The sequence below is a fragment of the Cervus canadensis genome, chromosome X (assembly GCF_019320065.1).
Source record: "Cervus canadensis isolate Bull #8, Minnesota chromosome X, ASM1932006v1, whole genome shotgun sequence".
NCBI lineage: Eukaryota > Metazoa > Chordata > Mammalia > Artiodactyla > Cervidae > Cervus > Cervus canadensis.
In genome coordinates, this window is record NC_057419.1 from 2559919 (window position 1) to 2572557 (window position 12639).

Genomic DNA, 12639 nt, shown 5'->3' on the forward strand with positions numbered 1-12639 from the left:
GTTATAGAATTCCATATATACAGGAAGATGTCACATTAAATAATCCTTAAAACAGCCCTATGAAGTTAGCATATCTTTGGGAAATTCTTAATCTGCTTTTGCAGAATTCTCAAAGGCAAGAAGAGCCTAACATGGAGAGAACATTTTCATGTATTCTCATGGCAACTTTTAGCTGTCATTGGAGATGCACCCATTTGTGTCATGCTTAGAAGATTGGAGTAAAAGTAAAATGTGGCTCTTGCTAGGCAACTTTATGTCCTGAGAAACTACTATACTATAGCTCTGGCATATTTGTAGTCTGAATCTTCGGGTCTTGTGTAAATACGGATTATGTTACTCTTGCTTTTGCTCTACTCTACTCTACTTCTTTTGCTCTACTCTCATCCTTGCTACATCCTCATACCCTATTACTCCATTCCGAGCATCCCTACATTTCCTTCCATTCACTCTCTGAATAATTGCTCTGGAGTTCCTGACCACTGCTTTCCTCCTGTACTGGATGGGGGTTTAATGGAACAGGGCTAACCTTGATCCCTGTGACTCTCTCTCTTTTTGATACCTTCATTGCTGGCAAAGCAGTTCACATGGTCTTTCCACATTAAGATCTGATATAATACTATTAGTTTTTCTTATTCAACTACATGCTTCTTTTTGTCTTAACCCTACAGATGCTCCTAGTCCACTTTAACTGAATATGTAAATGTTCTCAAGTCACTAGCTCTCTTCCTCCTACAGGAGTGTGATCATATCCATGGTGTATAGATATTGCTATGTTAACTCTCACAAAAAGTTTTGGTGACATGTGGTGGTCTGTCCCAACAAGTTGACTTATGGAATGATTTCTTATACTATTGCAGAAGCAGAGTTCAGCCTGTTATCCCTGTCTTTGTGTTCCCCTAAAGTTGTTTGTATAACCTGTCACACCTGTGGACAAAGAATGTCTCCTGTCACTTCAATAAACAAAGAATGTTGCTGCCAACAAGCCCTGTGCAGCCACCTCTCAACAGTTCACTGTGAGGGGAATTCAGGATGGAAAAGGATAACAAGATACAGGCCCTAGATAATTGGGATTTGTATCTGAGGAACAATTTCTATGAGCCCGGATTCTTACATCTTCCCATACATAGGAAAGCACTAAAATCATTAACTTGAAATGTCTGAATTTGTTTTGTCTTGTCTTGTTGCAATTAGCAGTAATGTTTTGATGTTTGACTACATGTTTTGTTTTTCAGCAAAATCTCCTATATATCCTGGCTCCTCTCTTACCTCTTCAGAACAGTTCCTCAGAATTATCTGAGAGGCTATTTCTTTGGCCTATCATCCTCAGTAAGGTCTCTGAATAAAACTCACAACTTTTAAGTTACTTTTCTTTAATTGACATACCTCATGCTTAAAGATAACTAAATTCACCAATCTTGATTCTATATTCTCATTCTGCCACCTTTTATTCTGGAGGACTGATAAGATATCTCTTCTTCCCCCCACCACCACTACCAAGAACTTTTTTTGTGTGACTGTGCCACATGACATGCAGGATCTTAGTTCCCTGATTAGGGAAATCCACGCCCCCTGCAGTGGAAGCATTGAGTCTTAACCACTGAACCACCAGGAAAGCCCCACCATCAACTTCTTATTTTAAAAAATTCAAACCTGTAAAATATTTCAAGAATAATAGAGTGAATGCCCCTATACTCTTAATCCTTCATCTAGCTTAGACTCACCAATTAATATTTTGCTAACTGCCATCTCTTTCTCAAGAGAGAGAAATATATATATACATATTTTCCTTCTCTTTCTTGAGAGAGAAATATATATTTTTTCTTTCTTTTTTTTCAACACTAAACTATTAATATTCTAAGCTAATAGACTAAGCTAGACTAAGTTAGACTAAGCTAACAGACTTTATAATACTTCAGCATTTTGTCTCCTAAGAACAAGGACAGTCTCCTAAACAACCACAATACAATGATCACATTCAGGAAATTTAGCATTGCTTTAATACTGTTATCTAAACTATAGTCCTTATTCAAACATCACATTTAGTTATGATGTCTTCTAATCTCTTTTAATTATGAACAGTTCTCTAGCCTTCTTTCAAGGCATTGACTGTTTCCCAGGTGGAGATAGTGGGAAAGAACTCCTCTACCAATATAGGACACGTAAGAGACACAGGTTTGATCCCTGGGTTGGGAAGATACCTTGGAGGAGGGCATGGCAACCGACTACAGTATTCTTGCCTGGAGAATCCCATGGACAGAGGAGCCTGGTGGGCTACAGTCCATACGGTCACAAAGAATCAGAATACTATCCAGCAATAATTTTAAAAGAATCAATTGCCAAAACACACAACTATAAGGATGAATCTAAAAAACATTATATCAAGTAAAATGAGTGAAAGATGTTAAACACCAAAGAGTGCATGCTGTATAATTCCATTTATATGAAATTCTACAACAGACAAAAATAATATAAATTGATAGAAATAAACTAAATTGATAGAAATAAACCTGTGGTGGGAGGGGGGCTGAGAAGAGAACAGGAAACTTTTTGGAGTAATGAAAATGTCCTATTTTACACTCAATTGTGTACACTTAAGATCTGTGAATTTCACTGTACACAAATTTTGTCTCAATTTTTTTAAGTGTGTAAATCGTAATATAAGCATCAATAAGGCAGGAACTTTTTGTTCCCTGCTGTGTCTCAGGAACTAGCCAAGGGCCAGGGCTCTTAGCATGAGCTTGATAAACATTAAGGAGAAAAGGAGCAGACCTTGGAAATCACCTACATCAACGGTTGTCAAATGTACAATGGCTATTATGACTCTCAACTGTAGTTGGTATAGATATGTCTTGTATTTGAACAATATTATTATTCTTGCCACTTCTTGCCTAACCAAGAATTCTTTTGATCAGTTACAAATTTTGAAATAAGAGCTATTACTGCAAAAGTTTTTCTGACTTTAATTCCTCACTTTTCCTGTGTTTTCATACTGTCTCCACATTACATGGTTAGCCTCCAGGATTAAAGGATAAACTGGTCAAAAGTGATGAGTATGTGTTTATGCAGGGTTATGCCCATATGGTTGGATAATGATTTGTCTTAGTCCAAATGGTCATTATCAGCAGGCAGTTGAAAATAGAGTCTCAGGAGAAAAGTCTGAGATGCTGAGAAGGATAAATTTATTTTGGCTGACACATAGTAGGCAACCAGTAAATATTTGTTAAATGAATAAATAAATGAAATGTAAATTTGTGAGTCTCTAGCAAAGTCAACTGAGGGTATATCCTTCCTATATTTTTTATACCTGTACATTTTAAAAGCAGAATTAGGAATTCATTTAATAATGTTCTTTGAAAGTTTGGTTTATTGCCATTTATGAAAAATTAAGATCATTTTAACAGGAGAATATTTAGAAAGCATCAGTAATTATGAAATGCCACCTGTGACCAAAGATAGAAATACAGCATAAATTTAGCTAACAAGATAGAATGGCGAGGAGGTAGCATAGAGAGGGGAAGCTTCTCAGCCAGGATCCACAGAGTTCTGACACTTATACCAGGTACTTCTCAGAAGTAAGAGGGAAGAGAAAGCAAATGAGGAACTTCAAGATCCAATAGCCCCTATTTCAACTAAAATGAAAGGAAAAACATAATTTTACTATTTTCACCTTCATGACTTTTTTTCTAATTATAAAAACTGCACATGCTCATTGAAAAAGTTAAAATTGGAAACACAGAGAAGGATAAAGATGAAGTTGCAATTTCCAATATTAACGTCATCTAGAAATATTCACTTCAAATGTCTTGATATTTATCTTTAACCTATGTGTGTTTTGCAGCTGTCTTTTTCATAAAACAATATGTAAGGAACAGCTTTTCATGCCAATGATGCATTTCTAGATTATATTTTGTAATTCATGACATTAAGATTTTCCTCATGATTTCACATGTTCTGGCACATAACTAAATACAATGGAAATGTGGAGGGAATTTTTTCTCATCGTACAATAGAGAAATGGCACCAGAGTCTGTAAATGATTTATTTCTTTTATAACTCCAAATGAATGGCACTTATTGCATTTAGTTTATGCACTATTTGTTTCTATTAGGCAAGGGAAAAGGTTGGATGAGAGGAACAAGCACAGACTTTTGCTTTAGAAACGTGTTGTGGAGTCAAAGAAGCACAGATGTTTTGGGTTCTAATTTGAGTATTACTCGACATCACCTGTGATCACTCACCTAGAGCCAGACAGCCTGGAATGTGAAGTCAAGTGGGCCTTAGGAATCATCACTATGAACAAAGCTAGTGGAGGTGATGGAATTCTGGCTAAGCTATTTCAAATCCTAAAAGATGATGCTGTCAATGTGCTGCACTCAATATGCCAGCAAATTTGGAAAACTCAGCAGTGGCCACAGGACTGGAAAAGATCAGTTTTCATTCCAATCCAAAGAAAGGCAATTCCAAAGAATGCTCAAACTACTGCACAATTGCACTCATCTCACACGCTAGTAAAGTAATGCTCAAAATTCTCCAAACAAGTCTTCAGCAATATGTGAACTGTGAACTTCCAGATGTTCACGCTGGTTTTAGAAAAGGCAGAGGAACCAGAGATCAAATTGCGAACATCTGTTGGATCATTGAAAAAGCAAGAGAGTTCCAGAAAAACATCTATTTCTGCTTTATTGACTATGCCAAAGCCTTTGACTGTGTGGATCACAATAAAGTGTGGAAAATTCTTAAAGTAACAGGAATACCAGACCACCCAACCTGCCTCTTGAGAAACCTGTATGCAGGTCAGGAAGCAACAGTTAGAACTGGACATGGAACAACAGACTGGTTCTAAATAGGAAAAGGAGTACGTCAAGGCTGTATATTGTCACCCTGCTTATTTAACTTGTATGCAGAGTATATCATGAGAAACGCTGGGCTGGAAGAAGCACAAGCTGGAATCAAGATTGCTGGGAGAAATATCAATAACCTCAGATATGCAGATGACACCACCCTTATGTCAGAAAGTGAAGAGGAACTAAAAAGCCTCTTGATGAAAGTGAAAGAGGAGAGTGAAAAAGTTGGCTTAAAGCTCAACGTTCAGAAAACTAAGATCATGGCATCTGGTCCCATCACTTCATGGCAAATAGATGGGGAAACAGTGGCTGACTTTATTTTAGGGGGCTCCAGAATCACTGCAGATGGTGATTGCAGCCATGAAATTAAAAGACACTTACTCCTTGGAAGGAAAGTTATGACCAACCTAGATAGCATATTAAAAAGCAGAGACATTACTTTGTCAACAGAGGTTCATCTAGTCAAGGCTGTGGTTTTTCCGGTAGTCATGTATGGATGCGAGAGTTGGACTGTGAAGAAAGCTGAGCGCCAAAGAATTGATGTTTTTGAACTGTGGTGTTGGAGAAGACTCTTGAGAGTCCCTTGGACTGCAAGGAGATCCAACCAGTCCATCCTAAAGGAAATCAGTCCTGGTTGTTTATCGGAAGGACTGATGCTGAAGCTGAAACTCCAATACTTTGGCCACCTTATGCGAAGAGTTGACTCATTGGAAAAGACCCTGATGCTGGGAGGGATTGAGGGCAGGAGGAGAAGGGGACGACAGAGGATGAGATGGCTGGATGGCATCACCAACTCGATGGGTATGAGTTTGAGTAAACTCCAGGAGTTGGTGATGGATAGGGAGGCCTGGAGTGCTGCGGTTCATGGAGTTGCAAAGAGTCAGACACGACTGAGTGACTGAACTGAACTGAACTGAACATCATCTGATGATAATGATGATGACAATGATAATGACAACACATGATAACGATGATCAAAGATCTAACATTGTCTGAAAGCCTATTATATGCCAGGAATTTCATAGTTTTATGCATTTGCTTCCCATAACAATCTTGTGGGTTATACTCATTCTGCAGATGAATGAACCAATCTGTCTTCACACTTCTTATTAGCAGAGGATTCAAAACTAGCCAGTAGTTTTGGACTATACTGTGTCCACCCATTCAGAGGATAGATTTCCAAGGCTTGGCCACTGATTGTTACAAGCCTTCACAGTATGAGATATGTGCCCAACAGGAATCCACTGGGTATTCACTCAGTACTATCCCTTTATCATGATGGTGATGATGATGATAATTATGATAAAAGCAATGATGCTAATGGAGAGGAAATTTTATCTTTGATCCAAGAGTTTTATGTCTGGGGACCCCACGGGTCTCCAAGAAAGGATTTATGCAAGGTCACATACTGTAAGAAGAGTCCAGATTGGAACCTGAGGTGGTGCTAGTGGTAAAGAATGCACCTGCCAATGCAGGAGACAGAAGAGACAAGAGTTGGATTCCTGGGTCGGGAAGATTCCCTGGAGGAGGGCATGGCAACCCACTCCAATATTCTTGCCTAGATAATCCCATGAACAGAGGAGCCTGGCGGGCTACAGTCCATAGGGTTGCAAAGAGTCAGACATGACTGAAACAACTTAGCGGAGCACAGTACAGCAAAGTCATGTACTTAACCATGTTGCCATTCCTAAAGCCAATTTCATCTTCACCTTATTGCCCAACCAGGAAAAGCAGTATTGATTTCTCAGATGACAGACCTAAAGAACAACGGTCACAATGGCATTGCTTCCTCCACCATCAATGCCTGCAAAAGTATCTTCATGCCAGTTCATAATTTGACTACCCTGGTTCCCAAGTTGTGGGCTAGGACTATAGTGCACGTGGTTGTTTAAACAGGAGGCAACAATCATTTTCTCCTGAGCAGTAGGGCCATGTGCCTTTGCAAGCTTCCTCCCCCCCTGGGCTCTCCTCTGTCTCTGGATCTGGACCCATGCAGACATCAGAAGCACCGCATCAGCCACACACAGAACTAAAGGCAGTACAACTCAGAGCTGCATGTGCTCAGTTCTGTCTGACTCTTTGTGACCCATGGACTGTAGCTTGCCAGGCTCCTCTGTCCATGGAGTAGGTTGCCATTCCCTTCTCCAAGGGATCTTCCAAACCCAAGGATTGAACCCGGGTCTCCTCCATTTCAGGCAGATTCTTTACCACTGAGCCACCAGGGAAGCCCCAAACAGGCGGACACAACAGAGGCCCTTCTGGAAGTCTGAGCAAGGTGGGTGGGACAGGCATGAGGCAAATCTTGTTTAAGACCTATCCCCCTTAGCCAAAGATTATCAAAACCAATGTTTTCAGTTATTGAATTTTGAAGTCTTTTTCCCTTTAAAAGTTCCCATCCTTAAGTAGATACATTCCTATGTATCTTATTCTTTTTGCTGTGATGGTAAATGGGATTGATTCCTTAATTTCTCTTTCTGATCTTTTGTTGTTCGTGTATAGGAATTCAAGAGATTTCTGTTATTAATTATGTATCCTGAAACTTTACCAGACTCATTGATGAGTTCTAGTCATTTCCTGGTATCATCTTTAGGACTTTCTACGTGTGTATGTCATCTGCAAACAGTGACAGTTTTACTTCTTCTTTTCCAATTTGGATTATTTTTATTTCTTTTCCTTGTCTGATTGCCATGGCTAGGACTTCCAAAACTATGTTGAATAAAAGTGGAGAGAGTAGACATCCTTGTCTTATTCCTGATCTTAGAGAAAATGCTTTCAGCTTTTCACCATTGAGTATGATGTAGGTTTGTTGTATACGGCCTTTATTATGCTGAGGTATGTACAATGGAATATTACTCCATTAAAAGGAATGAAATAATGCCATGCCATTTGCAGCAACATGAATGGATTTGGAGATTATCATACTAAATGAAGTCAAACAGAGAAAGGCAAATATATGTTATGGCTTATATGTGGAGCCTTTAAAAAAAATGATACAAATGAACTTATTTACACCAAAAAAAAAAAAAAAAACCCAGATTCACAGACTTAGAGAACAGACTTGTTATCAGAGGGAAGAGTTGGGGGAAGGGATAGATTAGGAGTTTGGGATTGACAAGTACACACAGCTATATTTAAAATAAAATGCTTTTCCATTAAAAAAAATGAAGTTTTTCAAACAGTTAAAAAAAAAAAAAGCTCCCATCAAGCCTCCTTGTGAAGGAAAAAGGGAAGAAAGGAAGTCTAGTGCTCTGACCTGCAATGGGGACAGTGATCCTCCAGGTACTCATGTCCAGGACAGCTGGCCATCAGTCTAGAAAAGTCTGGTACCTGCTGCAGACTGGAGCAGAGAAACCAATGTCAGACCATCCTGAAGAGGGATGTGCCTTGCTGGAGCCCTTCTACATCCTGCCCCAGCGCCACCCCTCAGTGCCAGGGGGCTGGATTCAACCAGTCTTATAATGTTGGCAAGTGAGTTCCTGGACCTTCATCTCACTCCAGCCAGAATCCAGCCTGACCAACAAGTTGTTAACTGAAACTTCCACAGCCCACCTCCAGATAGTGACTCTTAGGTGGGGCCCAGAAATCAGTGTTTTAAAGATGCTCCCCAGGTGATTCTGATGCAGGTAATTATCCAAGGCTTTGATAAAACATTTGAAGTGCAATCCATTCCATTAACTGTTTCCTCCTGGAATTGCTTGTCATAATACTAGAACGATAAAAGGACTTGTGGAAGATTATTGAGTCAATGACAGAATTTGGACAAACCTAGTGGCTCAGCAGTAAATAATCCACCTGCAATGCAGGTTCAATCCATGGGTTGGGAAGATCCCCTGGAGAAGGAAATGGCAACCTACTCCAATATTCTTGCCTGAAAAATCCCACGGACAGAGGAGCCTGGTGGGCTACAGTCCATGGGGTCGCAAAACAGCTGGACGCAATTTAGTAACTAAACAACTGGCTCCTTAGCAAAAATCAATCAGAAAACCAATTAAATTAAAAAAATCAATTAAATATTGAAACATGATGTGTCACAAGTATGCGTGGCTATCAGAAGGAAAAGATAGTCTTTATTCTATAGGGAAAATATAATTTCTAATATTTACATAGTAGCCATTCTACTCTAAGTGTATTTATAAAGTTTTTACCTTTCAAGTTTTTTTTTTTCCACATATCAAATGGGGATGGGATGGAGTGAAGGGAACTGTTCCCTTAGATCTGTTTCCTGTATTACTTTTTGCAATTTACACATATTCTGAGTCTTCTGAACCAGTAGGACAGGCCTGCCAGGAGCCTTCAGGGAGAGATCGCCCCACGAAAGAAGACAAAACTTCAGTTTTTAGACTTAAGGCAGCAACTCTGACTATAGAGTGGCATCTTTTACTCAAACTTGAACTCTAGTCCAATTCCCAAAATGGACTCATCATGTCTGACTCCTATGGATGAGGTATCCTGTGGTTGAAATTGGATGGGACTATTGCTAAGAATTCTGCATCACACTGTGGCCCATGCAATCCTGGAACAGACCCCCACTGTTTTTGTTGACCCTTTGTGACCCCCTGGACTACAACCCACCAGGCTCCTCTGTCCATAGGATTTTTCAGGCAAGAATACTGGAGTGGGTTGCCATTTCCTTCTCCAGGGGATCTTCCCGACTCAGGGACCCAGGGATTGAACCTGCGTCTCCTGCATTGGAAGCAGATTCTTTACCACTCAGCCACCTGGGAAGTCCTCCCACTGTGTTAAGCATCATTATGAAGCAGAGAGAAGATTTAGAAGAGTGGGGGTTCAACCCACTGGGGACACCAGGAAACTCAGTGGGGTTTTGGCACTGGAGGACTCCAGTGCCAAGCAGGCACGGCAGGACCCAGGGTGGGGCTTGACAGCAGAGGCCTGGCATGGAAGCCCCCACCTCCCTGCCTATTGGACTTGTTCCTGAGCACGGGTTGAGTCACACCAGGACCCTCCCTCAAAACTGATGTTCTGCAATGGGTTGGGGTTCTATATATGCATAGGTGGGGAACAAGAGCCCACCAAGCACAGCTCAATCACCTCATTTCTTCCCCACACCAGCCCTGTGAGATAGGTGTTTTCCCATGAAAAGATCAAGTCTTAAGCAAGTGTATCTGTAATAATTGCCAGTTTTATTCCTCTGGCTAAGAGATCCAGAGGTATTTCGAGGTTTACATTTTTTTAATAGTTCTTTCATCAAGAGTTTAGGTGCCCCCATTGCCCTTATAAGCTGGTTGCAAATTATCTGATTGACTCTTAATTAATAAAAAAAATTTAATTCTCTTTGTGTGTGTGATGTGTTCATTAAAAAATACATATAAGCAAAAAGAAAAAAAACAGCACACAGAAACAAGCACAGTTAGATTTCTGATATATGCATGTATGTATACACACGCACGCACACACACAATTTGAGACTTTCTCCTACATATGTGAGCTGGTACTAAATATACTGCTTTGTAACCTGTTATGTTTTACAATATGGAATGAACATATTTTCATGCATATGTGTGAAATTTCCCAATCGAAAAATAGACCTAGAGAATGTGTCAAAATACAAAATGCAGATGCTGAAAACAAGGAAACTACCTAAAACAAAACTCCACCAGATGATTAAAAATAAAGCAAAAGTCACAGATTCATCAGAAAATGCTAACAGAAAGCTGGGGCAAGATTTTAATATCGGACAAAAAAAGAATTCAAGGCCTAAAGCACACGGGATAAGGACGGCTGCGTGAATGTCTTTGCTTCCAATGCATCATCACAAACTTGTTTCTTACTCTTCTTATCTCTTCCCTAAGCCTTTCCAACTCATCTGCTCCTCTTATCATTTCTTCAGGGTCCAAATGCCTAACGGGAGTGTCCTCTTTATATCCCTGACCAGGCTGAGTCAGCCCTCCTCTAAGGTTTCCTTCTGCTTCCTGGCTTACACCTTCTTCAGAAGGTTGAGGATTTCTTTCTGCCTCCTGTGGTACAGCTTCCAAAGGGCGGTCTTCCTCAGCCTTTGGCATGTTTTGTGGTTTTCTTTCATTTTCTCCACAAGACTTTTGCATGTTGAGTATTTTTCAATTTCTTTTGAATAAATTAACCCTGGAAAACAAGGAAACAAAACAACCAGATACAAGGCAAATGAACCAGCAGCTAGAGTATGGGTTTCCATAGATATTGGCTTCTTCTCACTTAGGTCTCTAACTGTCAAAGTTTTCCAACTAGAAAAGGCTAGATCCTCAGGCTCTGAACTCCCCTGGCTCCGCCCCTCTCTCCCCCTCCCCCTCCCGCTCCAGCTCCATCTTCTCTCCTCCCGCTCCAGCCCACCATTTCCCAGCAGGCCCTGCTACAGGCCTCTCCTAGCACCGAAACAGGAGCAGGGAGCAGCGCGGAAGCAATTAACCCCTCCCTCGCCTCCTGTCTCCAACACTCCCGCCCTTTTAGGCTTTCCCAAGCCATTCCAACCTCCTACCTCTCACCTGAGACCGGCTGGTCCAGTCTCTGGCCTCCCCTCCCCCTTCCACGTCTCTCCAGTCTCCCCCCTCCCCCGCCCCATTTCCGCTGCAGGCTCTGAACAGGCCTCTGGCGCTTCATCCGGATGGGGAGAGGCTACAGTGACCCCAGGATGGGCTTCGGTGTCATCCGCACTCACACCCCCACCCCCACCCCCACCCCCAGGAACAGGAGGCAACTGCACCTTTACACTGACCTGCAGGGATCCAGGGAATTTTCCTCCCTCTTCCCTCAGTCGATTTGGGTCGCTCCCCAAAGACCAAGAGTCCTGCAGACCGACAAGAGTGCTTGGTAAGGAGGTCAGTACCTGAATCACGGGTCCCTTTAACGATTCTAGGCCTTATTCGTCTAAAGTTTCCCCACGTCCTCATCCTCGCGATCTTTTTAAGGCAACCCCGCCCTCCCTCCCCGGTGCCCACCCGTTCCCTTCAGACAGGGAGTGAGCGACTCAAGTTGTTTCTAAATTGTTTCTGTGTCTCTCTTGGGATCCTCAATTAGCTACCCTTCTCCCTCTCCACCCCCAAACTGCCCAAAATTTCCTGCACAAAAATGGAAGTTTAGCGGAACCGTGGTGTTAGGAAAGTAGTACCGGCTATGCTTGGTTTCTGCTATCTGACTCCTAGACCCCAGGGTCCCGAAGGCAGCGCCCAGCTTTATACTGACCTGAAAGGATCCGGGGCACTTTTCTCCTCCTCCAGCTATAGGGAGCTGCTCCTGGGAAACAGGCCCTGGACTATAAGGACTTCTGCACACGTCGACTCCTGGTCACGTGAGGGTCGCGTCATCAATGAGCTCGAGTCCTCGGTTACTCCTCCCATTTAACACTGCAGCCCGCCCCCTGCGTTCCCTCCATTTGATACTGTCAATCTTTTTTTTTTTTTTTTTTTCATATTTGCCAATCAGAGACAATAAAACTGGTATCTTCTTCCTGCAGTTTCTCTTCGTCTTTCTCGGGTTACCAGGGAGAATCAGCCTCTCGGGGTGAATAGACAATTTCTCCTTCTTTGGGGAATCATCTCTCTCCTGCTTCCAATTTCACCTCCTCTCCTCCCCTCAAGATCCTACAGTCCACCATTTCCCTTGGAGTTCTGTCTAGCATTAAAATGGGCGAAGGTGGTAGATCCGGGCAGAAGGGCGGCTAGAAAAGAACCTGGGAGTGAGAGTGTGGGATTTTTTTTTTTACTAGTTCTCTTAAATAGTTTTCTGCTTTAATGTTTTAAACAATAAGCTTACTCTTTAAAAATGATGTTTAAAAAAGAAATGCCACATAAGCAATACTTGACAC

General features: G+C 41.5%; 1 protein-coding gene across 1 annotated transcript; it reads right to left on the reverse strand.

The window, feature by feature from the left end:
• Window positions 1–9964: 9964 nt before the first annotated feature.
• On the reverse strand, window positions 9965–12144 carry TCEAL8 (transcription elongation factor A like 8). Its single transcript, XM_043460119.1, has 3 exons — window positions 12018–12144; window positions 11551–11622; window positions 9965–10943 (listed from the first exon to the last, which is right to left on the reverse strand). The coding sequence occupies exon 3, from the start codon at window positions 10904–10906 to the stop codon at window positions 10553–10555; it is 354 nt and encodes a 117-aa protein (XP_043316054.1). The 5' UTR covers window positions 10907–10943; window positions 11551–11622; window positions 12018–12144; the 3' UTR covers window positions 9965–10552.
• Between the last annotated feature and the right edge of the window lie 495 nt (window positions 12145–12639).

Coding starts and splice junctions, on each gene's coding strand:
- TCEAL8 (XM_043460119.1), bottom strand. CDS start 10,906: ATGCAAAAGTCTTGTGGAGAAAATGAAAGAAAACCACAAAACATGCCA.